Source organism: Octopus bimaculoides, chromosome 1 (genome assembly GCF_046866305.1).
Source record: "Octopus bimaculoides isolate indiv1 chromosome 1, ASM4686630v1, whole genome shotgun sequence".
Taxonomy (NCBI): domain Eukaryota; kingdom Metazoa; phylum Mollusca; class Cephalopoda; order Octopoda; family Octopodidae; genus Octopus; species Octopus bimaculoides.
This window is the reverse complement of record NC_142928.1, coordinates 85310698-85338595: the sequence shown is the minus strand read 5'-3', so window position 1 is coordinate 85338595 and position 27898 is coordinate 85310698. Positions and strand designations below refer to the sequence as shown.

The 27898-nt window shown below is 34.5% G+C and overlaps 1 protein-coding gene across 1 annotated transcript; it reads left to right on the top strand.

The window, feature by feature from the left end:
- Window positions 1-124: 124 nt before the first annotated feature.
- On the top strand, window positions 125-16655 carry LOC106879798 (coiled-coil domain-containing protein 63). The gene is made up of 8 exons (XM_014929507.1): window positions 125-279; window positions 1711-1900; window positions 4868-4987; window positions 6961-7142; window positions 12909-13027; window positions 14230-14513; window positions 15224-15481; window positions 16611-16655. Exons 1-8 carry the CDS (start codon window positions 125-127, stop codon window positions 16653-16655), a joined length of 1353 nt encoding a protein of 450 aa, XP_014784993.1.
- The last annotated feature ends 11243 nt before the right edge of the window (window positions 16656-27898 follow it).

Below are 27898 nucleotides of genomic sequence, written 5' to 3'. Positions count from 1 at the left end.
ACATTGCATTTGCTGTATTTGATAAATTTTCTCAAAATCTGATAATATATTTTGAATTACAATATTCTTTTTGGTTTTTGATTTGATTTTAGTGAGATTGAGCTAAAGAAATTTATCTAAGACAATGTCATCTTATTGTGGTCTGGACAAAATGGATGAGGATATAGCAAATATAAGCCAGGACTCAGACATGGATAAACTGCAGAAACAGCTAAGAATACTGGGTAACACAAGGAGAGTCACTATGGAAGAAATCAGAAATATTGTTCGGAAACAAGTGTATGTATTGAAAGAGATATTTCTCATAATCAAGCATACAAGGGTGTTGTGTAAGTTCCAGAGAATGGATACTAAAAGTTTAGGAAGGAGTGCCATTATTCTATTATGATCTTAGAGAAGAACCTCTTCTTTTTAGTTAGATCTCCAGTCTGAAAATCCAATCATAAGTTAATAACTTAAACATGAATGGATTTTGACACCAAAATTCTCTCCCTAAATACACAACATGAAGACTTCATTTTCCGTGAAAACATGGTGTGGATATATATATAGTCACTGTGAGGATATATTAACCTCTTAAAGGGATGATTTCATCCAAGATACACTGGTTTAATACCTTATATTGCTGCGAAATAGCTCTTCAATATAAATAGGTATTTTACAAATATTGAATATCATTAAGTAAAGAAATGAAGAGTTTAAATGGATTTAAATAAATTTATTAATATATTGTTAATTAAACCTATAATTGTTTCAATTTACGCACAATACAAATTACAAACCTATAGAATAAAATAAGTTATATATATATATATATATATATATATATATAACATGCGTATAAGAAGGGATGACCACTAGGTGGACATTCAATATGCTAGAAAGAGGTCATCAACAACCCAGCCACAAAGAAAAATAATGTTCTCCAGAAAAAGAATTCAGCAAAACCACCAGATCATAGGCAGGCAGTACAAAATGAAAATATGCAAAATAAAGAATTAATTGTGTACTGGTTTTGCCATCAACTCTTTTACTTACGTAAAAACATCCGTGGTTCTTCAGCACAATCGTTCTAAAAGGTCATCCCTTCTTATACACATGTAATATAATTTTTCTGAATTATCAGATTTTTTTATATGCTAGACCACTGGTTTTAAATTGAAATTAATTTTCAATTTATCACCCTCAGTAAATTATACTCTGAAGAACTGTTTCTGGAATTTAGTGCGCCAGAGCTGGGACATTTGAAAATAACCCCAATGTAATCGGTAGAACTATATGCACGTCAAATTTTATGAAGACAATTCGTGTATAGTTCTGCAAATTATATTGATTTTAGAATGGAGTTTTCATCCAAAATGGAGATGAAACCAATTGTAGTCTTAATATACAAGTATATATATATATATATATATATATATACAGAGAGAAAGAGAGAGAGAGAGAGAGAGAGAGAGAGAGAGAGAGAGAGAGAGAGAGAGAGAGAGAGAGAGAAAATAGATAGATAGATAGATAGATAGATAGATAGATAAATAGATACATGCATACATACATACGCACATACATACATACATACATACATACATACATACATACATACATACATATGTGCATGTGGATACATATATGTACGGATATATGTCTGTATGTGTATGCATATTGCAAGAACATAATAAAACTTCTTTAGCAGATACCTTTACAATGTTTCAGAGCTGAATATGATCAACTGAAGAATGATAATGAAGAAGTGAAACTATTACTGCAATTAGTGCAAAGTGAGCGGTATGAGAAAGCTGATTCGAAGATTCATAAGAATTTATATCAACTTGCAGACACATATGATAATATTCAGAGAAAACTTTTGGAAACCAAAAAAATTATCACTCAATTAGATAAAGCAGTAAGTAACCTATTGTATTACCATATTCACACACATCTGAACAAAATTAAATCTTCATCCATAATTCCATGTAACATATATATATACACATGTGGAGGCGCAATGGCCCAGTGGTTAGGGCAGCGGACTCGCGGTCATAAGATCGCGGTTTCGATTCCCAGACCAGGCGTTGTGAGTGTTAATTGAGCAAAAACACCTAAAGCTCCACGAGGCTCCGGCAGGCGATGGTGGCGAACCCTGCTGTACTCTTTCGCCACAACTTTCTCTCATTCTTACTTCCTGTTTCTGTTGTGCCTGTAATTCAAAGGGTCAGCCTTGTCACACTGTGTCACGCTGAATATCCCCGAGAACTACGTTAAGAGTACACGTGTCTGTGGAGTGCTCTGCCGCTTGCACGTTAATTTCACGAGCAGGCTGTTCTGTTGATCGGATCAACTGGAACCCTCGACGTCGTAAGTGATGGAGTGCCAACAACAATATATATACACATATACATACTCACACATACATGTATGTTCTCCAAGAGTACAAATACATATGCAGATATATGTGTGCATGCAAGCGTGCATAGAAAAGCACATTTCCACAACCTGACTATGTCTTGACTGAATATATTGAAGTCAATGTAATATAGAATTTATTGTAGAAAGATCCTGCTCAAATTATATCCAACACAAGAGTGTTCTCTCAGTAACTGAAACCCAACACTTCTCCATCAATATCTTAAACACACTATACTCTAGTTTAATGTCCACAAACTTACTGTGCTGTCAGAGCCAATTTTGATTTTCTGAAAGTTGTATAACCCATATATAGAGTTTATTATTGACAAATCCTGCCATTTTAATTTTAATAGGATATTAATTGAAATAAAAATATTTTAAAGAGAAAATTCATCCCCCACCCATGTATATACAGATACTTTAAAATGCATACATACATTTATATATATAAACATACACTATATATGTATATATATATATCGTTTAATGTCCGCTTTCCACATATATATATATATATGTGAGTAAAAATAAATACAAAAAAAGGGTTTTGTATGATCGTGTATAGAGGAATATATTATTTTATTTAAAAGAGTTCCAACTCTGTCTGTTTTTTATGTTTTATTTATATTCTTGTAAAATTAATGTAGGATATAGAATATAGAATATATAATATATAATATAAAAATGGATGGTACAATGAAATGAAGTATTGAATGTCTTATTGAATATATGGAATATGTCTTATTGAATATATGAAATATTGAGTGTTCAATATAAAGGATTAAATATATAAAGGCGAATACGTATTTTCAATACCTTGTGATATTCATCATGGCCGGTATCTGACAGACTGTAACAGATTGTAACAGACTGTAATACACAATGTGTCAGCTCATCAGGGTTATACAAGCAAGCATGATGAATCAATAGCTGAGGAACACCTATTGAGTCATCAACATCACAGTCTGTTACAGTCTGTCAGATACCGGCCATGATGAATACCACAAGGTATTGAAAATACGTATTCGCCTTTATATATTTAATCCTTTATATTGAACACTCAATATTTCATATATTCAATAAGACATTCAATACTTCATTTCATTGTACCATCCATTTTTATATTATATATTATATATTCCATATTCTATATCCTACATTAATTTTACAAGAATATGAATAAAACATAAAAAACAGACAGAGTTGGAACTCTTTTAAATAAAATAATATATATATATATATATATATATATATATATATATATATATATATATATATATATATATATATATATATATATATATATATATATATATATATATATATATATATATGTATATATATATATGTATATATATATATGTATATATATATATATATATATATATATATATATATATATATATATATATATATATATATATATATATATATATATATATATATATATATATATATATATATATACATATATATATATATATATATATATATATATATATATATATATATATATATATATCAGAGTAAGCACATAAATGTGAAACAAGGTGGAAAAAATAGTAATTGAATACTGGAGGTAGAATAAGATGCTTTATTAATAAAGTGTGTGTATATATATATATATATCTTATATATTTATATTTATCCATAGATAATGTTGGTAACTTGTTACCCCAGTAGTATCCAAAGATGAACAGAACTTTATGTGTGGCAACAAAACATAATAAAAACTGGTTAATGGGTTATTTGGTACTGCTACAATTGTTTCATTAAAAGTTTTTTTTTGTGATATACTGATAGTACAGTCAGGTGTGTATTGTAGTATGCACAACATATATAAGATTATGTAATACATAATGTGTCAGCTCATCAGGATTATACAAGCAAGCATGATGAATCAATAGCTCAGAAACACCTATTGATTCATCAACATCACAATGAACATTTATGTAGCTCCTTAAAGTTACATAATATGTATTCAGTGAGTCTTTCGAAACATGTTTAGCATGTAACAACCTCTTCCATTCCCTTCACTCACATATATAAATGTATGTGTGTGTGTGTATATATATATATATATGTGTGTGTGTGTGTGTGTGTGTGTGTGTGTGTGTGTGTGTGTGTGTGTGTATACACGAGATGCTCTTTTGAGTCTGATACTGCAGTTGTGTAGCTTTCTACAGTATACCCATGTTAAGTATGATATACATATAAACACACACACACATACACACACATACACACACACACACACACACACACACACACACACACACACACATACACACACACACAGAGGCACTACTGTTCTTTTTACGAAATAAATTCTTATTAGCTTTTATCTTGTGAAACAAAATTTTTTTCACCAAACCCTAGTGGTTTTTCGGAACCCACTTTGAGAAATATTGCTCTGGTTATTTGTTGATCAAATTTTCAAATCAGTGCATTTTATTTCCCACAGATCAATAGTTTTCAAAAATCAGCTGGGTTAAAGCGTCAAATATCAGAAGTGGATCTGAAACTCAAGAAGCAAGAATCATTAGAAAAACGTGCCAATGTCACAGAGGACCGTTTACAAAGGGTCATTACTGTTTTATTATTACCTTTTCTTCTTTCAAATATATTTTTTTGTTAGAAATTGTATGGTTAGTTATGATTGCCAAGCGAAATGTCTTTCAGTATACAATTATTTCCCTTCATGTTTTGACTAACACATTTGATACTAACCTGCCTCAAACCAACACTGTTTCTATGATACAGAATTCCTGTTTAAAGTGTTCTTATATGAAACCTTCCTTCAAATTTTCTTGTATGGAAAATTTGAAAACAATTCATTGGGAATTGAAGAATCTTCAACTGGTTTGAAGAAAAGGAAAAAAATCTGATATCTGTCCCAAATACCAGTTTAACCCTATCGTTACCAACCCGGCTGAAACCGGCTCTGGCTCTGAGTACAAATGTCTTACTTTCATAAGTTTTGAATTAAAATCTTCCACCAAATCTTAGTCACAATTTATGTTCCTAACACTAACTGAATGATAACTAAGTTATTTTACTAAATTCTTTGTTATATTTAAAGTAATTGAAAGAAAATACAGTAACGAAAGGGCTAACAATGGCTTCAAATTTTGACACAAAGCCAGCAGGTTTAGGGAGAGGGGCTAAGTTGATTAAATTGACTCCAGTGTTCAACTGGTATTTATTTTATCGACCCAGAAAGGATGAAAAACAAAACTGACCCTGGCAGATTTTGCATCCAGAATGAAAAGATGGACAAAATACTGCTAAGCATTTTGCCCAATGTGCTTTTAATTCTGCCTGCTTACCGCCTTAAATACTAGTTTGATAATGACAAAGTTATTTGCCTAAATTCTTCATTAGTTTCAAAATTAAAATGAAGGTAATGTATTTCAACAGAAAATTTGGTAATGAAGCGTTATCCCTTTGAGATTGATAAAATAAATTTCAGCTATGTACTAGCTTCTACTTTACTATACCCCTCCACCAAAGGTGTAGTTTTGTGCCACTGTAAAAACAATCCTTTAGGTGAACGGTTTATAGGTAGTTGATTCACTAACTTAAGTTTGCTATGAGGGAGTCCTAGTGTGGTCTCTTGATCTGCTAGAAATAGTCACCAGATTTTCCCTAGCTTACAATGTGAAATGAGGAATATAAAAGTTCAGAAAGTTCAAAAGTCATGGTAGATTTGAGTGATTTACATCAAAGAAAATAGCCAGTGAGATCTGTGAAGGTGGAGTCCAAAAGCATACAAAGATCCAGTGGTAATCCGGGTGGAGTGCTGGTATGTGGATGAGGAGAGGAAAGTTCGGGAAGTAGTTAAGATGCACGTCCAAGAGAGTATGAAGTTCAGTCAGCATCAAGCTGGAGTAACCACGTGAGTGTATAATATATAGTTCAAATTTACAGAAAAAGAAAAGACGAAGACAGGTGTAGGAACAACAAGCAAGTGCATTAGTATCATATATATTATTACACTTGCTTACGTGTGTGTGTGTGTGAGTGTGTGTGTGTGTGTGTGTGTATGTGTATGTGCGTGTGGGTGCGCGTGTGTGTGTGTGTGTATGTGTGTGTGTGTGTGTGTGTGTGTGCACTTGACAATCAGTGTTGGTTGTTTGTGTCACTGTAAATTAGTGGTTCTGCAACTGAGGCTGATAGAAGAAGTACCAGACTTTAAAAATAAGCATTGAGATTGGCTTGTTTGACTAAACCCTTCAAGGCATGCCCCAGCATGGCCGTCATCCAATGACTGAAACCAGTAAAATATAAAGGTAAAACAGTGCATATGTATTTTAAATGGCTGCTGTCATGACTCTACCACGATGAAATCTTAAGCAATGTTTCACATCAGTTTCATTTGATATCAGCTCTTTGTCTCTATCTGTCTGTCTGTCTGTCTGTCTGTCTGTCTGTCTGTCTGTCTGTCTGTCTGTCTGGCTCTCTCTCTCTCTCTCTCTCTCTCTCTCTCTCTCTCTCCCTCTCTCTTAATCTATCTTTTCTTTCTGTTACTAATCCATTTCTTTTTGTTCCAAACAGCAAATGGCATACTTCCACAAGCAGCTATCTCACAACATCAAGTTGAGAAAAGAAATTGATAACATTCGGCAAGAACGGAAAACTTACGAACAAATTTATAGTCGGATGTTTAATGAATTGAATAGCATACGCAAAGATAGGAATGCCATGCTCTCTGATGCCACACATTTTTACAAGGAAAGGTCAGTTGTTTAACTTGTAATTAACCCTCTTCAATTTATTGCAAGGCCATCTTTTTAACAATTTGGTGATAAGAGAGTAGCATGCGCCGTCTAGAGAAATGCTTGAGTCTACCACCCCATATCTAGATACCCCACCCCATACAGGCTTACACAGACCCACAAGTGTTGAACCCACAGAAAGTGTCACTCACAGCAGGTCACCTCTATTGCTTCCCCCACCAGCTGTGTTACTGCTTGGCTATCAGGGCCCTTTGTTAGCCAACAACAGCACTTTCATAATAGCGTACATTTATGTATCAATTATTAAGGTGATGAGATGATAGAATCAATAGCACATTGGATAAAATATGGAGCAATATTTCATCTTGCTCTTAAAATTCTGTGATCAAATTTTGTTGAGGTCAACTTTACCTTTCATCCTTCCTGGAAAATAAAACAAAGTACCAGTCAAGTACTGGGGTTGATGCAATCAACTAACCCTTCTCCTTAAGATTGCTGGGGTTGTGCCAAAATTTGAAACTAAAGGCTGCAAGCTGGCAGAATTGATAGCATATTAGAGCCAAATGTGAGCTACCATATGTTTCATGCTCTGATAGGAGAGTAGTCAGGTGCCCTTGCAAAAGCTTGCTGAGTATTTATTGCCACACAATATATATATACATATATTGTATGTATATATTCATACATACTTGCATACATATATACATACATACATACATACATACATGATGGCCGTCCACTTGTGACCGAGGAAGACCATTGCTGACCTTCATCATATTATCTCTGGCTGCCAAGTCCAGGCTAAGAAGGAATATATTCACAGACATGACAGAGCTGAGACCTACATACACTGGAAGCTATGCCAACACTATGGAATAACAACAGAAAAAAGATGATATAAGCACATGCCTGAAAAGGTCACAGAAAATGAGAGCATTTGCTCAGTTTTTGGTAGGTCTTGACATACATTTATGTCAATTGGGACAGTCATATCACTGAGGAGGCATGATTTTTGTCTGAAGTCTTTCAATAATGTCAGATCTATTTGCACCTATCTTTCAGTCAGTTTGAACAGTGAAGTTCCAGAGGAGTGAGATGCGATCATTTTCAAGCACTGGAGGTAGTTTGTGTTCCCACCAGTTTTTATCATGGGCCAGGTCCAGGTTTTTGCAAATTACCCAGTGAATATACTGTGCTGCTCTATCATGTCTGTTGAGATACTCTGTAGGTACAAGAAGACTGCACATAGAGACAAAATGATCAATGGTTTCATTTTATTGTTTACATACACGTCGGGCTTCTGCAGTTCTTTAATATGTTGGCCTGGTAGCTCCTTGTAGGTAGGGATTGATCTTGGACTGCTATGATAAACCCTTCTGTTTCTGATTTTATCCAGAAGACACTAACCAATGATGGGTAAGGGCTTTGTCAATGTCAGCCTTATTAGCCCTCTTTGAGTATTTGTCATCGAGAGGTTTTTCTTGCTATTTATCTAAGGCAGCAGTTTTAGCATGGGTTTTCATACGCTTAGCTTTTTCTGTGCTTGCTTCCAGTACGTCTAATTCTGGGATTTGTTGTATTTGGAATTCAGTTATGTATTCCTTTGCCTGTTTTGTTACTGAGCATGATGCTTTCTTGTTTTCATGCTTTAAGACAAGTTTTGACATCCAATCATCAGAGTTTTTCAGGTAGGTGTTTAGACCAATTGTGGCTTAAACCTATCAGTTGTAAATGTCCATGGCTACCCTCTTTTCTTGGCAGGTAAACTCGTTCTATATCTACCTTAGGGTGGTGCATTCTATACATTGTCAACAATTTTCATATTTTTCTGTCAAGATTACATATTTCAGCAATTGACCAGTTAATGATATTGAAATTGTAAGTTGTGACCAGTATGGCCAAAGTATTGATTGCTTTGACCTTTGATCCATTCAGTTCTGTCTTGAGTATTGCTCTTACCTTGCGATAACATTCTCTTCTGACCCTTTCCCTCATTGTTCAACATTCGATTCCATCACCTTCAAATACCCCTAGGTATTTGTAGCTCTCTGCTGGTCTTAACTCCTTTATGACATTTTGCTGGTCAAGATTAACAACATTGGATGTTTCTGTCATTTTTCCTTTGATAAAGGTAGCTTTTGCACATTTATCGAGGCCAAATTGCATCCTGATGTTACCACTGAATTGTTTAACAATTGCTAGTAAGCCCTGTAGTTGTTGGTCATTTTTTGCAAAGAGCTTTAAATCATCCATGTAAAAGAGATGATTTATATCTTTATCAAACTTTTTATAGCCATATTGTACATCATTGAGCAATTTCAAGAGAGATACTAAGGCTAGACAAAAGAGGAGCAGTGTTAGAGAGTCACCATGGAAAATGCTACATGAAATTCTTACATCTCCAGCATTGAGAGATTCATTGTCACTGTTTAAAGTTATTATTATTATTATTATTATTATTATTATTATTATTTATGTAGAGAAGAAGCACAATTAAAACTCATAAGTCTGCAAGAACGTCAAACAAAAGACCTTGCACAACATCAACTGGAAGTTCGTAAATATGACCAAAAAATTCACCATGATGATAGTCTTCAGGAATTCATTTCCCAAAAGACCAAAATACATCATTGCCTGAAAGAAGATCGGACTATTTCCTTAAAGAAAGGTAAGATACACAATGTTAAACAAAACCATTCTTTAGTTTTTTGACATTTCAGGGTGACCGTATGTATGTATGTATGTACGTATGTATGTACGTATGTATGTATGTACGTATGTATGTATGTATGTATGTATGTATGCATGCATGTATGTACATACGTATGTATGTATGCATGAATGTATGTATGTATGTATGTATGTATGTATGTATGTATGTATGCTAGACAAACTGCTTGGTGGCATTTCTTCTGGCTTTACGTTCTGAGTTCAAACTCCACCAAAGTTGACATTGCCTTTCATCCTTTTGGGGTCATTAAAATAAGTAACATTTGAAGAGTGAGGGTGATGTAATCGACTGGCCTCCTATGCTTAATTTTTAAGCTGTGTGCCTATATTAGAAAATATCTTTTAATAATTCTGTTTGTTCCTCTGTTACTTAGACCGTCCGTAACGCTTCTACATGATTAGTTGAAGGGGAGGCGGAGGGGATGGAGGGGATGGATGGGGATGAGAGATAGGGGAGGAAGAGGTGGTGATGAATGAAATGTGCAATTTCTTTTTCTGCACTAAGTTTTTTTTCTCCATTACTTAGTCTGTCTGGAACACTTTTACAAGATTATTTGAAGGGAAATGCAAAGAGCAAAGAAAAAAGGAGAGAAAAAAAGAGGGTAAGGCGAAGAGTGATAGGGAAAGAGGGAGAATGCTGTGTATTAAGTCTATAAAATTGTGCATAAAGTATTTAACCCTTTCGTTACTGTATTTATTTTGAGATGCTCTGTGTTTCTTTTAATTATTTTAAATACAATGGTAGGAACCTAAATTTTGACTAAAGTTTGGTGGAAAATTTTAATTCAAAACTTATGAAAACTAGACATTTGTACTACAGAGCCAGAGCTGGTTTCAGCCGGGTTGGTAACAAAAGGGTTAAAATGTATATTTAAAATGCATTAAGTAATCATCATATTCCAGTTTCCTTCACTTTTCGATGATTAGCAGATGAATGATTATCTCTTGATACAGACACAACACAGGCTATGCTTTAAGGTTTTTTGGATAAAGTTTTCAAAAATAACCCAATAAGTTTACCATCAATTCCATGAAATATTCACAGGTCCAGCTAGTTTTTATTATCAAAGCAGCAAGCTGACTGAAGCATTAACACTTTGGATATAATGTAGTGCAGCATTTCTTCTGGTTCTTTATGTTTTGAGTTCAACTCCTTTTGAGATTAACTTCACTTTCATCCTTATAGAGTTGATAAAATAATGAACCAGTCAAGTACTGGAGTGAATGTATTCAACTAGCCCCTTCCCCTAAAATTGTTGGTTTTGTGCCAAAATTTGAAACCGTTGGGCCTGAATGGCAAAGGCAAAGCATGATAACAAAGAAGCTATGTGCTCTCTGATTCCTGGCTGATGAATGCAATGTTTCAGCAGCACTCTGCAGAACTAGTTTTGAGGAGTTGTATGCTTGAGACTGACTTTTGAGGATTACCTCAACAGTTTGCCATGCCTCTCAGACAAGACTGTTAAGTGTTGACAATTACTCCCATAAATGCCCACTTAACTAATTCACTAATCTGGTCTCTGTAAACTTAACATTCTGGGAAAGATACATTCAGATACTAGTAATCAGGGCCCTGCCTGTGAGGTCTGTCTAAGTCAACCACCACAATTTTGTGGACAGCCTATGTTATTCCTGTCTGCTGACCTTCAGAAAATTCTACTTAGATATGATCTGGATGACCCAATATGCTTTGTCCATGACCACAATGGCACATTTGGGAAATCCAGTCAGTACCTGTTATTCAGTTGGAAACATCTGAGCAGGTTTGCAAGACTTTTTCACCTATTGTCCATGCAGTCCCTGTGTACAATTAAAATACAGCTCCAACAACCTATCAGCAGTAGAGAGTGTGATGTTCCTAGGAAAGCATCCAAATGTTCAAAGAAATCTGGTCTCCCCGAATCTGTCAGGACATACATAGCTACTAATCTGTAAGAATGGCATTCACTACTGGTTATATTCAGCACCATCACCTTAGTTCTGGGTCCATGAAAATGGTTTGTATTTCAAGGTTCAACCCTTTCCAAAACAACACTGATAATCTGCCACTTGTTCCTGGCAGCCTTGGAAATGTGTACAACTTGTAGCTACTGAAGGTGAGATGAAATCCCATGCCTCAGAACTTCTCGTTTTGCTGATAGCCGTCAGATCTGTATCATGTACTCTGAGGTCATTGAGTGAGCAGCTATGTTTCCAAGGTGATCCCAGGCCATGTGTATTCATACTGCCTATTCTGAGTATGGACACATTCCCCAAGTAGGAGGATAGTGAGAAGGACTACCTACCTCATTTCTGTGGATGGATAGGTGTTCTCTTCTTCCAGTTATTTGTGTGTGCTTCTGCAAACAGTTCTTTATAAAGCCTTTTACTCATACTCCCTCAAAAGTTATCTTTCATTTCGAATATTTTGCTTTCAGTTTATTTTAAGTTTCTTCAACTGTTTTTATAACTTCAATGAGTCAGGATATTATGTACTGGAGTGATATTGTCATTGTGAGTAATATTTGTGTTGATGTATATATTTTATTAAGTCCTTGTTGTTTGTGCCTATGGATGTGTGGTTGATGATGCTTCTGTTAGTTCACTTTGGTGGTGCTGTTTATATCATTGGTGTGGATTGGTTTGTATTTTCATTTGTTGCGTTTGTAATGTTGGTGGTGTTTCTAATGTTAGGGTGTTTGTGGTTGTGCTAGTTTTACAAATGTGGGTATATATTTGTTGATTGGTTCTGTGTCTTCTCATCTAAGCGGTTCATTTTTTTTGTCTGATACAACTGTTTTGTTTTGCAGTTTTTTTCCTCTACTCCTTGACAAGTATCCATTCTGGCAAGCCTCATAAGGCAAGTTTCCACATTGAATCAAATCTGTGGTATGGGAAATGGATATGTCGGTGTAATTGAATATATCTGTTTATATTTGTAATCTGGTTGGCTGGTGTGTTAGTATCTCTTTAGGTTAGTGGTGTGAGCAATATTTTTTGCAGATCTGTGGTGTCAGTACCTGCTGTTGTTAATGTTTATGTTTTTGTTCCTTTCAGTGCTGCTGTTGCTGTTTTTGGTGCTTCTGCTCTTGATACTGATGCTTTTGATGCTGCTGTTGTTTTTGTCATTGATGCTGATGTAGCAGTGAAATCAATGTATAGACAGCTCTTAGATGGTTTGTGTCTCCACATATATAGCAACTCAGCTTTCTGCTCTCTACTGCTATGAAAAGGTGTAGGCCATTTTAGGAGGCTGAGTAAATCAAGGATAGCCACCATGCATTCTTAGTTTGCTTGAATTACTAGTTCCATTTCTGTGCCTGATCAATCTTCATTTTCTAATTTGTGGATTTGCAAAATACTTGTCTTATTTTCTATACTGTATAATTCAGCCACTACCAACAAGGCAATATCTACTTCAGGTGGTACCTCAACCACCCTTATTTTTATAACTCTCCAATCAATATATATGTGTTGGAATCAAGAGCTGTTCCTCATTCCTTAGAGTTATTAAATTTTCCTTTGCCTCCTTTTTGGCTTGAAACCTCACCTTAACTCTGCCAAAGTGTCTTCCTCAATCAATGAAGGTTTATGCCCAGATTACTTTAAGACACTTCAATGTGAGCCTGCCTCATTTGCTCAAGTCACTTTATTTTGAGTTTGTCATATTCACACAATATTGTTTTCCATTGGGTTTCCTCTTGGATTTGTTGTATTTTGAAATAAATTATACGATTATTTTTGGTGAGATTAGTTTTGACATTTCTTAGTTCCTGTTCTAATAAATAAACTGTCTGTAGTTTTCTACACACATTCATGAACTCTTTTCCATTTTGTTTGCAAAGCTCATGCTTCATTGCTTACTCTATTGTATTAAAATTTTGTGCTGGTAGTAGTAGTGATTGAGGTTGTGTGTTTCAATGTTCTCTTTGCCTTACTTGTCACTGTTGTTATAGTTGTAGTGGTGTAAGGAGTGGTGGATAGGTGCATCTCTGATCACAAGCAAGAGTAGTGAGGGAGCATCATAGTCATGTGTTGAGAGGAATTCTTTGGGATTTGAATAATTCACTTCTGGAAAAATGGGTGATTTGTTCATTATCCTTAAACAGTTCTTGTTCAAGGACCTTTCGAGTAGGATGGCCTACTCGACCTGAAGAAAATTATATGCTGTTTATCTTGATATAAGATCACCATGTCGTGAGCATATGGTTGTGATGCATGTTCCTAGTGTACCCTTATCAGACGGGTCGTCATGATGGGTATACTGAGCTTCGTATATGTGTATCCCAGTGTCACTTTGAGAGCATGCACTGCTCTCTCACTCAATAATGATAATAATGATAATAATAATAATGACTAGGTTACTTCCTGATTTCAGAAGTGAAAGACTTTGCTACAGCTGGGCAGCAGCTTGAAATATATGATAAAGCCCTTCGAAGAATTGAAGAAATTACTGGATTAACAGATACTGAGTCAATTATCAGTAATTTTAAGGCTAATGAAGAAGAGAATTTCTCTCTCTTTAAATATATTAATGAACAAAACACAGAGCATGAAAATCTAACAGAAAGCATCAGAGAATTACGTCAGAACATATCAGAATTGGAAGAGATCAGTGAAAACTTGCAAACTAAGCAAGAGGATAAAATTCTTTCTGTTAAGGTTTGAGAAAGACTTTTCTTTTTTTTACTTTGTCTATAATAATTGTATGTAGAGTGATGATAAAGTCTGTGGTGATTGAAGGAAGGCAAAATATTTGGAGATGAAATATTACTTCAATATAATTTTTGAATGGCTAAACACACACATGCGCACGCACGCACACACACACACACACACACACACACACACACACACACACACACACACACACACACACACACACACACACACACACACACACAAGTGATAATTTTATATTTGGGTATACACCTTTTAGTATGCTGTTTAAAGCCTGTTCATAGTATTTGGCTACCTGATGTCAGCATCTTATCCATGAGGGATTGGTGCATGATGAACTGAAATGATCATAGTGGATAACAAAGAGTCTTGTGAAATCCATTTTCTTTCTCTCATATTGTTATATACAAATATATATATATATATATTTATATACATATATACATACAAACATACATATATACACACACACACACATATACATATACAAATGTATATGCATACAGACGTATATAAGTACACACACACACGCACACACACGCACACACACACGCACACACACACACACACACATATATACCTTTCGAGCGTTGGACTTTAAGGAGGCAATGACAAATGACTGAGTTAAATATGTTTTTTTTTTTAATGTTAATAGTTTCGTGTGACTATGTCATTGTTTTTTTTTGCAACAGGACAAAATTTCAAAATCAAGTCAGCACTGTGACAAGCAAAGACATTCTCTGACTGAAAGGAGGAAAGTGTTTGAAGAATTCTACCATGGAATGGAGTCATTATATAATATTCTTCAGTGTCCTTCATTCACTTCATTCAGAAGAGATTCCTTACCAAATGATTCAAAAACTGATGAAAAGGCCATTCAACATCTCATGAATGGAATTGATCAGAAAGTCTCAAAATTAATATTTATCAACCAGTATTTAGAAACTTTGGTAATGCTAAAGCAATATTTATTTTGTGTTCAATATTTTGTATAAATACATTAAACAATGAAATAAATTACCATATTTGAGGGCATAAAAGCTGCATAGATATACCAGATGCTCTCCAATTTTTCAGCAGCACATATTCCAGAGATAAAAGTTTTTAGCGCATTAAAGAATATAATGAAGGCCTAAATTTGCATATAAGAAACTGGGGCTATTTTTCAACCCTTTAGTGTTCAGACTGCTATGTCAAATTTAATATTTATTAATTCACATTGTCTTGAATTAATCATACATTATCTTATAGCTTGAGATATTTCAATGTAATGATTATATATTTTTAGAATTACATTGTGGTTGGCATTAGGAAAGGCATCCAGCTGTAGAAACCTTGCCAAATCAGATCAGAACCTGGTGCGGCTCCCTGGCTTACCAGTTTTCAGTCAAACCATCCAACCCATGCCAGCATGGAAAGTGGATGTTAAATGATGATGATGATTGTAGGGTTGGTGTAAGAGGCCAGATTTTGACAGTTTGAGCATAAAACAGGTAGAATATTTGGGCCAGATATGGCTGGTTTAAATGCTTAAGGGTTAAGACATTTTTGAAAGAAAAATTGCACCTTATATGCCATTAAATATGGTAGTTAACATTTCAGGAGAGTAGGGCAGCAAGCTGACAAAATCGTGAGCATGCAGGGCAAAATGCTTAGTGGCATTTTGTCTGTCTTTATGTTGTGAGTTCAAATTCCATTGGGACCAGCTTTACCTTTCATTCTTTTGGGGGTTGATAAAATAACTACAAGTTGAGCACTGGGGTCGATGTAATCGACTAGTACACCCCACCGAAATTGCTGGCCTTGTGCTGAAATTTGCAACCAATATTTCAGGAGGGTACTCTTTGTCAGAGATCTGTATTACCTTTCACTCTTCAACAAAGGATACTGTGTTACATTAAACAGTTCCTCTTCCATTTGTTAAAGTCATTTAGTTCCCATTGAACTTTTCATATTTATTAATTACCAGCATAGGCCTCCACTAGTTTCCTTGGATCCTACTGTTTACTTTATCTAATAAGTGTATTTTACAACACTATGTTCTTTTCTAAAACTGATAATGTTCCTTTTCTGTTTTAGAGTGGAGATGATCTCAATAGTCAAGAGTGTATTAGTGGGAGGTGACCAGCATTTCAAGATAATTATCAATGGATGATTTAAGGATTTAGTTTTCATGTATGTACTGACATAGTAAAGAAATAATGCATATTGGGAATGTGTGGTTAAATCACTCCTACACTATGTATACACAAGTCACATTTTCTACTCTGTTTAGGCACCACCTACTATTCTATTTACACACAGTTTTCTGTTATTTATGTGAACACTTTAAAGTTTGGAAAGTCTTTGCTTAAAGATTTGGAGGATTTTATATACTGTCTTATATATAGTACACAGGAAGTATATATTCTCCTAAGTTATTTGTATTCCCTTCACTATGTTTATTACCGTGCACCTATACATATCTTGTACAAAAGAATCTCTATTCACTTCAAATCAACAAAACCATTACTCTTCTGAATATTCCTTCCATTCTCAAAACAATACACCTAGTTTCATCAAACTCTTCTCATTCTCACTCTCTTTCTCTCTCTCTATCTCTCTCTCTCTCTCTCTCTCTCTCTCTCTCTCTCTCTCTCTCTCTCACACACACACACACACACACACTACAAAGATATATCCTGATTTTTAGAAACATACTATAGTGGGGTCTATTCCCATGATGGCCAATCTCTCTAACATTGCTAAATATCATTCTCTAGAACATACTTCCAACATCTCTGGTGTGATAGCAACAGCTGTTAAAAATAAATCTGATGGGCTCCTGTCCTCAATAAATTCAGTGAAACCTTTATTGGCGCCCTTAACTGCTGTAAAGTTTCCATCCATATTTGGTATGCAAATCCCTTGATAAAACTGTCTGTGTGCTTCATCCATCTCTTGTTTCTTGAATTAAACAAGAGATCTCCATCAGTAAATCACCACGGTGTGGGCTGATGGAGCTCTCTCAGAATCACAATCTATTAACTCTTGTATATCCCTGAGTTTGGTTTTGTACTACCTCATGCATTTATCTATGCATCAATGACCTCCTTGAGAATAACCTTCAGCAAAGCTCACTCCTGTGTAGTGACACCTCCATTCATTCATCTCTAATTTTACTCTGTACCCAGGCATCATCTGCAGGCAATCTAGACCCCTCACACTTAACCTACACTGACTCAGAAACTGTGTAGACATTTTCCAATAAAGCCATCCTGATTTTGTTTCTTTCACTATTGCAATGGTACCATTATTTTATATAGCAATTAAGGATTATTGTACCACCAGTAAGTTTAAACAGAATGCGTTTAGAACAATCAATATTAATAGAAATGCTAAGCCTCACCATCACTGAGGATCTCTCCTGGAAAATGTTGCTTTACGACGTTGCAAAGACTGGCTTTTCTCTACTGGGCCAGGATAGAGAATACACTCCCTCTGCACAACAACTATTCACCCTCAACAAAGCTCAGCTTAGATTCACAATGGGTTACTATTCTCACATTTAGGATAGTGATGCTGCTACATACATGTTATTCTAGATTGCATAAAAAAATCTGCTATTTAACTGATTGGTATGAGGTTGCTCGCTAACATCTGGCTCATAGTCAAGGTGTCTTCTCCATCTGCCTTTTATATTGCTACTCTTTAGAACTGGCTAGTCTCATGTCACCTCCATTTAGGCCCATCAGACCTAGTCATCCCCTCTCACCATGCATATTGTGTCTTTCTTCTAGACCCCACATTAACTATTACACCTAGCTGTTTCTTTTTAAAACATCAGCCCTCTGGGTAACCCTCACTGCACATGTTTTCGGACTGTTATTGACTTCACCTGTTCAAGAGGAATTTCAATTGCATTGCTCTCACTCACTTGCACAGCCTCTGCATTCGGACCAAATTAATAAAAAAGTATTTGTCTATAAAGCAAAATTAATTTGTTTCGATACTTATGGTCTTGAAACTGTAATAGTATGTTAAATGATAGTCTACAAATCAGAAAGATGTACATTGGTATTTTTGGGAATTCTTAGAATCAGTGTCTTACAAATGTTTAGTTAACATAGATTTTGATTTGAAATCAGTAAAATTTTAAGAAGTTAGTTTGGAAATATAGACTTGATGGAATGTTCAAAATAGAAATATAATGGAAACTATACTGTGGAGAAATAATTCATTATCTTACAAATTTACTGTCAGTTAATTTAGTTGCAATTAAAGAATTTAATTCAAGTGAGATTAAGTCAAATTAAGTCAATTAAGATTTTGATTATGATTGATACAGACAATACTGAGGTAAATTTCTTACATTATATTGTGTGCATTCAAATAAAAGTAAAATAGCTGAGTGGATAGTTTATCAGACAAGTATTTCATCAATCTTGAGTTGAAATCAATTGTAGACATATATATGTCTATATGAGATGCTTTCTCAAGGCAAATACTACAGTATTGTGGCTTTCTTATTGTATATCCATCTTAAGTAAGATATACCAAATGCTGTTCTGAACTAATATGGCTTCTATTGCTAATAATGAACTTTTACCTGATGGCAGGCATTTTGGTGTCTTACGGAAAGGACACTTGCTTCTAGATTTTTACTTTTTTGTTATTATTGTTAACCCTGATCAAATTAACTTACCAATGATGTTCCAGCCCAAGAGCATTTTCCAGTGTATTCTTCTTAACTTCAAGATGGTAAGTGAGATTTAAAGAGACTGTGTCACCAGTCTGGAAGTACTGAAAAGACCATGAATCTCATGCACACAAAGTCAGTTGTTAGCCAGCAAGAGGATGGATTTGCTTGTGCTTGTGATCAACATGGATCCTTCCTGACTTTGCAAAGAAAGGATCTAACAAAGAAGTAGCTAGGAATAAAACAGAGCAGAAAAGAAAGAATGTAAATGATAAAATTCCAAATTTCAGTAAATTTAGCGATCTGTGTAAGATCCTTTCAATGTAACAAGGTAAAAGTAAAATACTTGAGTCGATTTTGTATAGCATTAACGAGTTAGAGTGTAGTTATTAGGCATAAAGATTACATTAGGTCTTATAATTTTATGACCTTTGCCTCAAGTACTTTTGAAAAAAATGAGTTAACATTCAATAATATTGTTGTTTTTTAACTGCTTGACTATGTTTAGTTGATTTTTTTTAATGCTCATGTTAATATTAACATATCTAAAACATATGACTAGTCTTCTATGACATTTCTATCCCTATTAGAAGGACAGTGAACTTGCAGTATCGTTAGGATACTAGAAAACATGCTTTGTGATATTTATTTGGATTCTTTACATTCTGAGTTCAAATCTTGCTCAGATCACTTTTGACATTCATCCTTCTAGGGCCAAGAAATTAACATACCAGTTAAGTAATCCACACCCTTACAAAACTGCTGGGTTTTGTGTTTAACCCTTTAGCATTCAAATTTCTCTATTAAATGTAATGCTTATTTATTCACATTGTTTTGAATTAATCATACATTACCTTGTTGCTCTGAGATTTTGATGATGTGATTGCTTACTTTTAGAATGACATTGTAGCATGGATGTGAGAAGCCAGAATCTTGCTGATTTGAACATAAGACAGGCAGAATATTTTGGCTGGATATGGCCAATTTAAATTAAAAAACCATTATAATCCCTATCAAGAATAAAATACATATGTCAATTTCAGTTTGATTAACCTAACAAATACTATTTACTTTTCTAACCTGAAAATAAGAGAAAACAATCAATTGAATTCATCACAGTAGCTAAACTGATTGCTATTTTACTGACTTTTCCCATCATTCTTGGCCAAGCTGACTCTAGTAAAGTTTTGTAACAAGTAATCATCAATCTATTTGATATTTAAACCATCTCTTTAGACTTTGTTCCTTTACAGCGGATCCAAACCTTCTCTATCTACAACAGCTGTAGAAAATATTAGTTGAATTTTTGCATCCCTACAAAAGTTGTATCATATTTGAAGAAGAAAGATTCAATTTTCCAATCACTAATTTATTGTTATTTTTTGATTGAACCACATAAAATACTATTGATGAACAAACTGATCTAAAAATATAAGCTTTTGACTCAAATTTTGACTAAAAGAAAAACAAAAACCTATGAGTAATGAAATTTTATTTAATATAGAATTCATAACTATTTTTGTTCCTGTTTTTCTAATTTATGATTTTATAAAAAACATGTGTCTATCTTGTGGTTTGCAATCTGCATGTCTGCCTATGGATTTAGGTGGTTCCTAGATTTTGTCTTGATGTACAAAAGGTAACTGAATCCATATGTAGACCAATATGTTATTGCAAATAGAATGATGATACATTCTTTTGGTCACAATCTCTTCAGGATTAAATCTACATAGTTTTTGGTGTGCTTGGAAGAATAAAGTTGTTTTTAAGAGTGAGTAACTAATTTCATTGTAATAAGTTATATTAATGAGGTAAAGTATATATTTTCCCTCTTTACTGCACCCATTGAAATATGATCTTGCACCCTTTGGGTTTGCAAGTAACCCAGGTAGGGCCCTCTGTTGTAGTCAAACATAAACTATTACAAATACTTTGATATTAATAGATTTACTTTTTGAACTATGAAATGAAGTATTTTGATTATTAGAGTTATAGTGTTTTCTTTCGTCTTTTCCCATTCATTATAGAGTAAGAAAAAGAGAGAGATGTTTGAAGACAGCAAGTTGTTCCAGCCGTCAGAAAATTCATGGAATTTCCTAAGCATGGTTCCACCAAATTTTGAATGAAATATACTTTTATACTTTATGAGTACTCTTTATCTAGAAAATTTATCGACAACCCTCATTGGTTAGCTGGATAAAATACAAGATTCCAGTTGTGAGTTTCTGTCTTAAATGTAGTAATGTGCCCTTAGTTAAGGCACATAACTCTACCTTCTAAAACATCAACAAAATCTTCATAATGAAACACTCTGGAGTGGTTACTCATTGTTTTCTTCAAGATCTTGGGAAACTAACAAATCATAATCTGTTACTGTTGCTAACAATGAGCCTATGAACTAAATACTTAACTTTCAACAACTGACTATCACCATCGGTCATATAATTGACTGGTGTAAGCTGTGCCAGCACTAAAAGTGGTTCTGTGGTTGCCTAGCTAAGTTCATATTTCATTAGAGAATAGCTGTCTGTGATAGTTCAGTGTCCTGACTATCCAAGTGAGTGAGGTGCAGAGGTCAAAGAAATTTATTTCTCTCCTACTTAAAAGTATAAAAATGAAAGTATGCAACTAGTTCAACAGATTATTAAAGTTCAGAAAAGCATAACTTAACTTATCTACAGCAAACAAATGAAACACTTGGCAGTCACACATTGCTCTTCTGCTTATCCACATAAGGTGCTTATTTATATCCATGTTTATATGGTAATTGAAAGTGAAAGTGCTGTATAAGTCAAGAGAAATGAACTATCATCCTTCAAACTGATAGATCTGTACACTTTCAAAATACCCAGCTGTGACTCCTTCTCACTCAACACACCTACTTGAAAAAAAGTCATATCTTTTATAGTTTTTATATAATAGTTAGCATTAGCAAAGGCCAAGTTTAAATCAAGAGTTTGTGAAATATATTCTGTAAGTCATTTTTTTATGATAGTAATTTCTAAATGATCAAACGATTTTTTAATATTTGTTTTAGTCTGTGCCATTAGAAAAAATGCTGTAGTGTGTTGGAGCTCATCTGAATTTTTAATAGTATGATTACACTTTCGTCAATAATTCACAAATACAATTTAAATTCCTTCTCCATTACCATCCCACCTAAAAAAAAGAAGCAAAAACAAATAAAAAAAACCCACATTGTATTCTGTCACTTTAAGTTTTTACTCTACAAATTTGAAATTAATTCAATGTTTCCTGGACCTTCCCCTTTCTCTCTAGCCACACACAAAAAAAAAAAAAAAACTCCAACCCCCTACAAAACTTCGATCTCTAACCATTTGGGTGACTGTTTCTGGAAACGTCTTCATATTTATTGGAACATCAATAGTATGATGAAACCTATCTCATAGCTTGACCTCCTCTTGGCAGTGGCATAGCTAGAGTGTGTGTCACTTGGGGTAGGCCTTAAGTTTGCCCCCAACTCCAGCTGGGCCTTCAGGCATATATAGGCTTTTACCAGCAAACCTAAAAGTATTGCCCCCATAAAAACATCACACTGGGTAGATTGCCCACGAACTACATTGTTACTTTTCAGCCTCTGTAGTGTCATCCAACACCACAGATCATCTTATATTTGAAAGCAAAAGGTCTAATATGTTGTAAATCATATTCTGCTGGTGATACCATTCTGATAGGTATCAATGTGTCTTTTCTTTAACAACTCTGCATTTCTGTTGCTTTGGAAAGTTTGGAGTTGGAACTGCTTATGCCTGAGCATATATGAACTCGTACCACTGTACAGACATAGGAACACTCCATATCTTTTTTTGCGTATGTCTATATGTACATTATTTTTGTGTGTGTCTATATGTACATTTAAACATGCTTATAGGATTATATGACATCATGGATGACTCTAGCATGTCAGTGTTGTGTTGTACTTAGAGCAAAAACAACCAACATTCATTTAATTTGTTACGTTTTGCAACTTTCAGGTGTCAGTCTATTGATATTTCTAACTTGTTGCTTTCCTGCTTTTCACACACGCGCGAACACACATACGTACACACACGCACATACAGACACTAACGCACGCACACACAGACACTAACGCACGCACACACACACACACACACACACACACACACACACACACACACACACACACACACACACACACACACACACACACACACACACACACAAATGTATGTGCGTGTTTTGTTGCTTAGATATTCACTATTGCCCTACCAAGTACTTTGAGTCTAGATACATCTACATCCATCTTATTTTCTACTTCTGTTTTGCAAATTTCATTCACAGTCAGACAGCATAATTATTTTTATTTTGGCTATGTTTCAGTATAGTGGAGGCGCAATGGCCCAGTGGTTAGGGCAGCGGATTCGCGGTCATAGGATCGCGGTTTCGATTCCCAGATCGGGCGTTGTGAGTGTTTATTGAGCGAAAACACCTAAAGCTCCACGAGGCTCCGGCAGGGGATGGTAGCGAACCCTGCTGTACTCTTCCACCACAACTTTCTCTCACTCTTACTTCCTGTTTCTGTTGTGCCTGTAATTCAAAGGGCCAGCCTTGTCACACTGTCACGCTGAATATCCCTGAGAACTACGTTAAGGGTACACGTGTCTGTGGAGTGCTCAGCCGCTTGCACGTTAATTTCACGAGCAGGCTGTTCCGTTGATCGGATCAACTGGAACCCTCGACGTCGTAAGCGACCGAGTGCCAACAATGTTTCAGTATTAATATATGACGTCAGTCATGGATGACGTCTGTGCGAGTGTGCATTTGACTGCTCAGCTATGTTGAGCAGATAAAAGACAATCACGCACTCGCTCATGACATCATTTACTTTTAGCGAAAGAATGCCTTTTTGTTTTAAAAGCGTTGTGTGGTAAAAGTGAAAATGAACTTTCTTCTATGGCACACAGATTTTTTTTTTTCCAAATATTCAACAAGCTTGGGATCAGAAGGGGTCCGAATTTCTGGATTTGCCATTCTTCTTTATGAGCGCCCAGATATATTATTAATATATAAAATTAACTACGAGAAGTAATGAATTAAATCATACGTAAAATTCAAATGAATACTCTTCAAAAGCAGGGTCTATCTGATATTTAACAGCCCATTTAATTTTTTTTTAATATATCATATAGTACCATGTATACAGTACAATATTTATATGATGAAAAACGAAGAGAAGTAAAGAACATGGTTTTATTTAATAGATACAGCTACAAATGAATACAATTCCAAAGCAGAGTATGATTAATCTTGATCACGGGGTGATGCATAATCTTGATCAATCTACATAGAAAAGTAAAGATCAAAACTATTTTTAACGCATTATGAATAAATTATCCAACGTCAAAAACAGGGTCTTTTTACTCAATACAAGGAACATATTTCGCATAGTGTTTCACACTATTCCTGGATTTCTGGAAGTCGGATAAGAGGTCATATATCGTAAAAGAAACGCAGGGTAACACAATCAGAGGGGCATAAATTGATATTTATAAATTTGAGTTGCGTCCCTTGAAAGACTATGCTAATGTTTGTACATTCGAGTTGCCTCCCTTGCAATGATTTTTTTTCGTGTTCATTTTTCGCAAGACTAATAAATTAAACTAAAATTTAAATGTTACAATTATGTAATACCTTCTAGTTATAAGTATACTTAACTTAGCAAGAATCCACATTTCTACTTTGGATTAGCACTAACGTATTACAAAATTACAAGTATGATTTTTTAAAACCTTATTTAAAACATCAGTAACAAAAATTCATGAATCTTTCCATAATGCAGCACTGTTGTATTGAATACAATCACACAATTTGGAATTGGTTCAGCCGATTCGTAGTAACGATATCTATTAATCAAAATTCAATTCCACCCAGGGACTTGCTTTCTCTTAATTTGTAGAAAAAAGATTTTTTTCTTTTCAATGTGGAATATCTTCTATTATTTTACGTGTTTTGGTCAATGGAGTGTGGCCACGCTGGGGCACCATGTTGAAGGTTTTAGTCAAACAAATCGACACTAGTACTTATTTTTTAAAAATCTGGCACTTATACTATTGGTTTTCTGTCGAACCGCTAGTTATGAGAACATGAACAAACCAGCACCGGTTGTCAATCGACGGTGAGGTATAAATACAATAAAACGCACCACTTGTGACGGGCTTCTGCATTGTTTCTGTCTCTCAAATTCACAAGCAATCTGTCGTCGACCTGGGGCTAAAGTAGAAGACATTTATGCAAGGTCCCGCGCAGTGAGACCGAACACGAAATCACGTGGTAGCAAAACTTCTTAACTGTACAACCAGAAGATGTATCAGCCATTTGAATCAAGCCAATGTTAACAATAACAGTTCCCCAATCAGCATGCAGCTAGTAAAAAGAGCATGGAGAAAGGCGGAAGCATCTACAGAAATAGTTGATGATCTTGGAAGACAAGAAGAATGTGACGTTCAACTTTCTGGAATAATTCATATAACTTTTTTGAAAACTGAAACGACAATCAAATGATAAATATAACTCTCATCAATTTTGAGCTGCTGATGTTGCTTCGCTAGCGATGTAAACAAGAGTGCATTTTGCACCAAAGCCAATATAAAAATTTATTTCATGATAGCTACTGCAGTATAGTTTGTACTAACAGAACATCCATGTTTAAATGGGAATAAATATTATCTCTCGTCTCTTGGTATTAATACTGCCTCTGTCTCTGACATATATTAACTATTAATTTTTTCCTAACTATTCTACTCCAAATGTTCCTTAATCTTTTTGGTTTGCTTTCTTCGCATTTCTTATTAAAGATCACACAGCATTATGTAATTTAGACCTTGCTTCCTACTTGCAAAAATCACTCTTCCTATATATATATATATATATATATAATAATTTTTTTCCAGAGGATGTGGCAACCGTTACCAATATAGCATAAGAACTTACCTTAGGAGATCATTAATTAGATTCCTTAAGGGTCGTTCTCACAGTTTATATTTATATCATAAGATTTTTAAACTTTTAAATTTTCATATTCAAAAGAGACAGAGACTTCAAATTCGATATATCGATTTATTCACCACTCTATGTTAACATTTCTATGCCAAACTTATCCAGTGACTGGTCCATTGGATTTAGACGTTTGGCACTTCTTCAGGAGTGGTTACCTTTCGAACAAAACACGAAAAAACACATACATAACTATTATTAGGTCTTTAGGACATCGTTAGCTTTCGTGTTTGTTCGTGTTTTGTTCGAAAGGTAACCACTCCTGAAGAAGTGCCAAACGTCTAAATCCAATGGACCAGTCACTGGATAAGTTTGGCATAGAAATGTTAACATAGAGTGGTGAATAAATCGATATATCGAATTTGAAGTCTCTGTCTCTTTTGAATATGAAAATTTAAAAGTTTAAAAATCTTATGATATATATATATATATATATATATATATATATATATATATATATATATATATATATGTTTACATATTGACCTCTGCCACTACAAATTACTGAACCTCTTGTCATGGACGCGAGTTTATGTGTGACTCCAAACTGGTAGTTTTAATAAGGATTTAAAAGTGATTTTAGTATTATTTGATTGATTCCTTTCCGAAAATTTACTTCAGTAAGTTTTCTTTACGAGTGATGTGATACTTCTCGTAGTTATATTTTGATGTCTGTTTGACATGTTTAAATTGATGCGCGAAGTGTTACACCAAAGGTTCTGAATATGGGCGGTACTGCACCCCACCCAAGGGTCGCTGGGCATGTCAAAGGCGTTAGGCTTTAGAGGACGGTGAGGAGCACGGTGAGGTAACATAATTAACATGCTAAATTTTACCTTTAGTAGTATTTATACATGAAAAATTAGTAATGGTTATTAAAATTGAATTAGATATCATCATGTATAATGAAGTCATTAACTTGCCATGTATGAAGTAAATTTACAAATTTTGTCTTTATTAATTTTTTTTATCATTTCACTGTTAAAAGCTTTCATAATCCATTTTTAGAGTAAAATTTATCATAAATTATCATTCGAGTTAAGTTACTTTAGTCGTGATACCTCACTCGCTGCTTAGGTTGGCGCTAGACAACTATTTGGGGCGCTACAAAAAAACAAAAACAAACAAAAAAACCCCTCAAAAACAAAAGGTTAAGAACCATTGTGTTACACTATATTAAGTTGATTCGTGAAGTGTTACACTATATTACGTTACACGTCTCTGGTTTGCGATGTTTATATTTCTAAGTGTTTTTTTTTTATTGATTCTACACCAACATTGGACTTGGATCTTAAGACTTTATGTTGCAGATTATTGCGGTTAGCTAACATCTGTAAAACATTTGTTAACTGGAAAAAAAAAAAAATGAATAAATAAAGAAAAGTCAATGACCTTACCAGTAAGGCTACTTTTTGCCACTCTTTGTATCAGCTGTCTAGTTAATATTTTCAGCATTAGAGGACTCATTTACCCACGTATAACACAGACTGCTATATTGACAACTATTTTGTTAGTTTACTCTTCAAAACACTCTCTCTCTTACTCTCTTTTACTTGTTTCAGTCATTTGACTGCGGCCATGCTGGAGCACCACCTTTAGTCGAGCAAATCGACCCCAGGACTTATTCTTTGGAAGCCTAGTACTTATTCTATCG

What these genes read in the sequence shown, in the direction of transcription:
- LOC106879798 (XM_014929507.1), top strand. Translation starts at nt 125, where the DNA reads ATGTCATCTTATTGTGGTCTGGACAAAATGGATGAGGATATAGCAAAT. An exon ending in ACACATTTTTACAAGGAAAG is followed by an intron (nt 7,143 to 12,908) that starts GTCAGTTGTTTA and finishes TGTTCCTTTCAG; the next exon opens with TGCTGCTGTTGCTGTTTTTG. An exon ending in ACCAGTATTTAGAAACTTTG is followed by an intron (nt 15,482 to 16,610) that starts GTAATGCTAAAG and finishes TTTCTGTTTTAG; the next exon opens with AGTGGAGATGATCTCAATAG.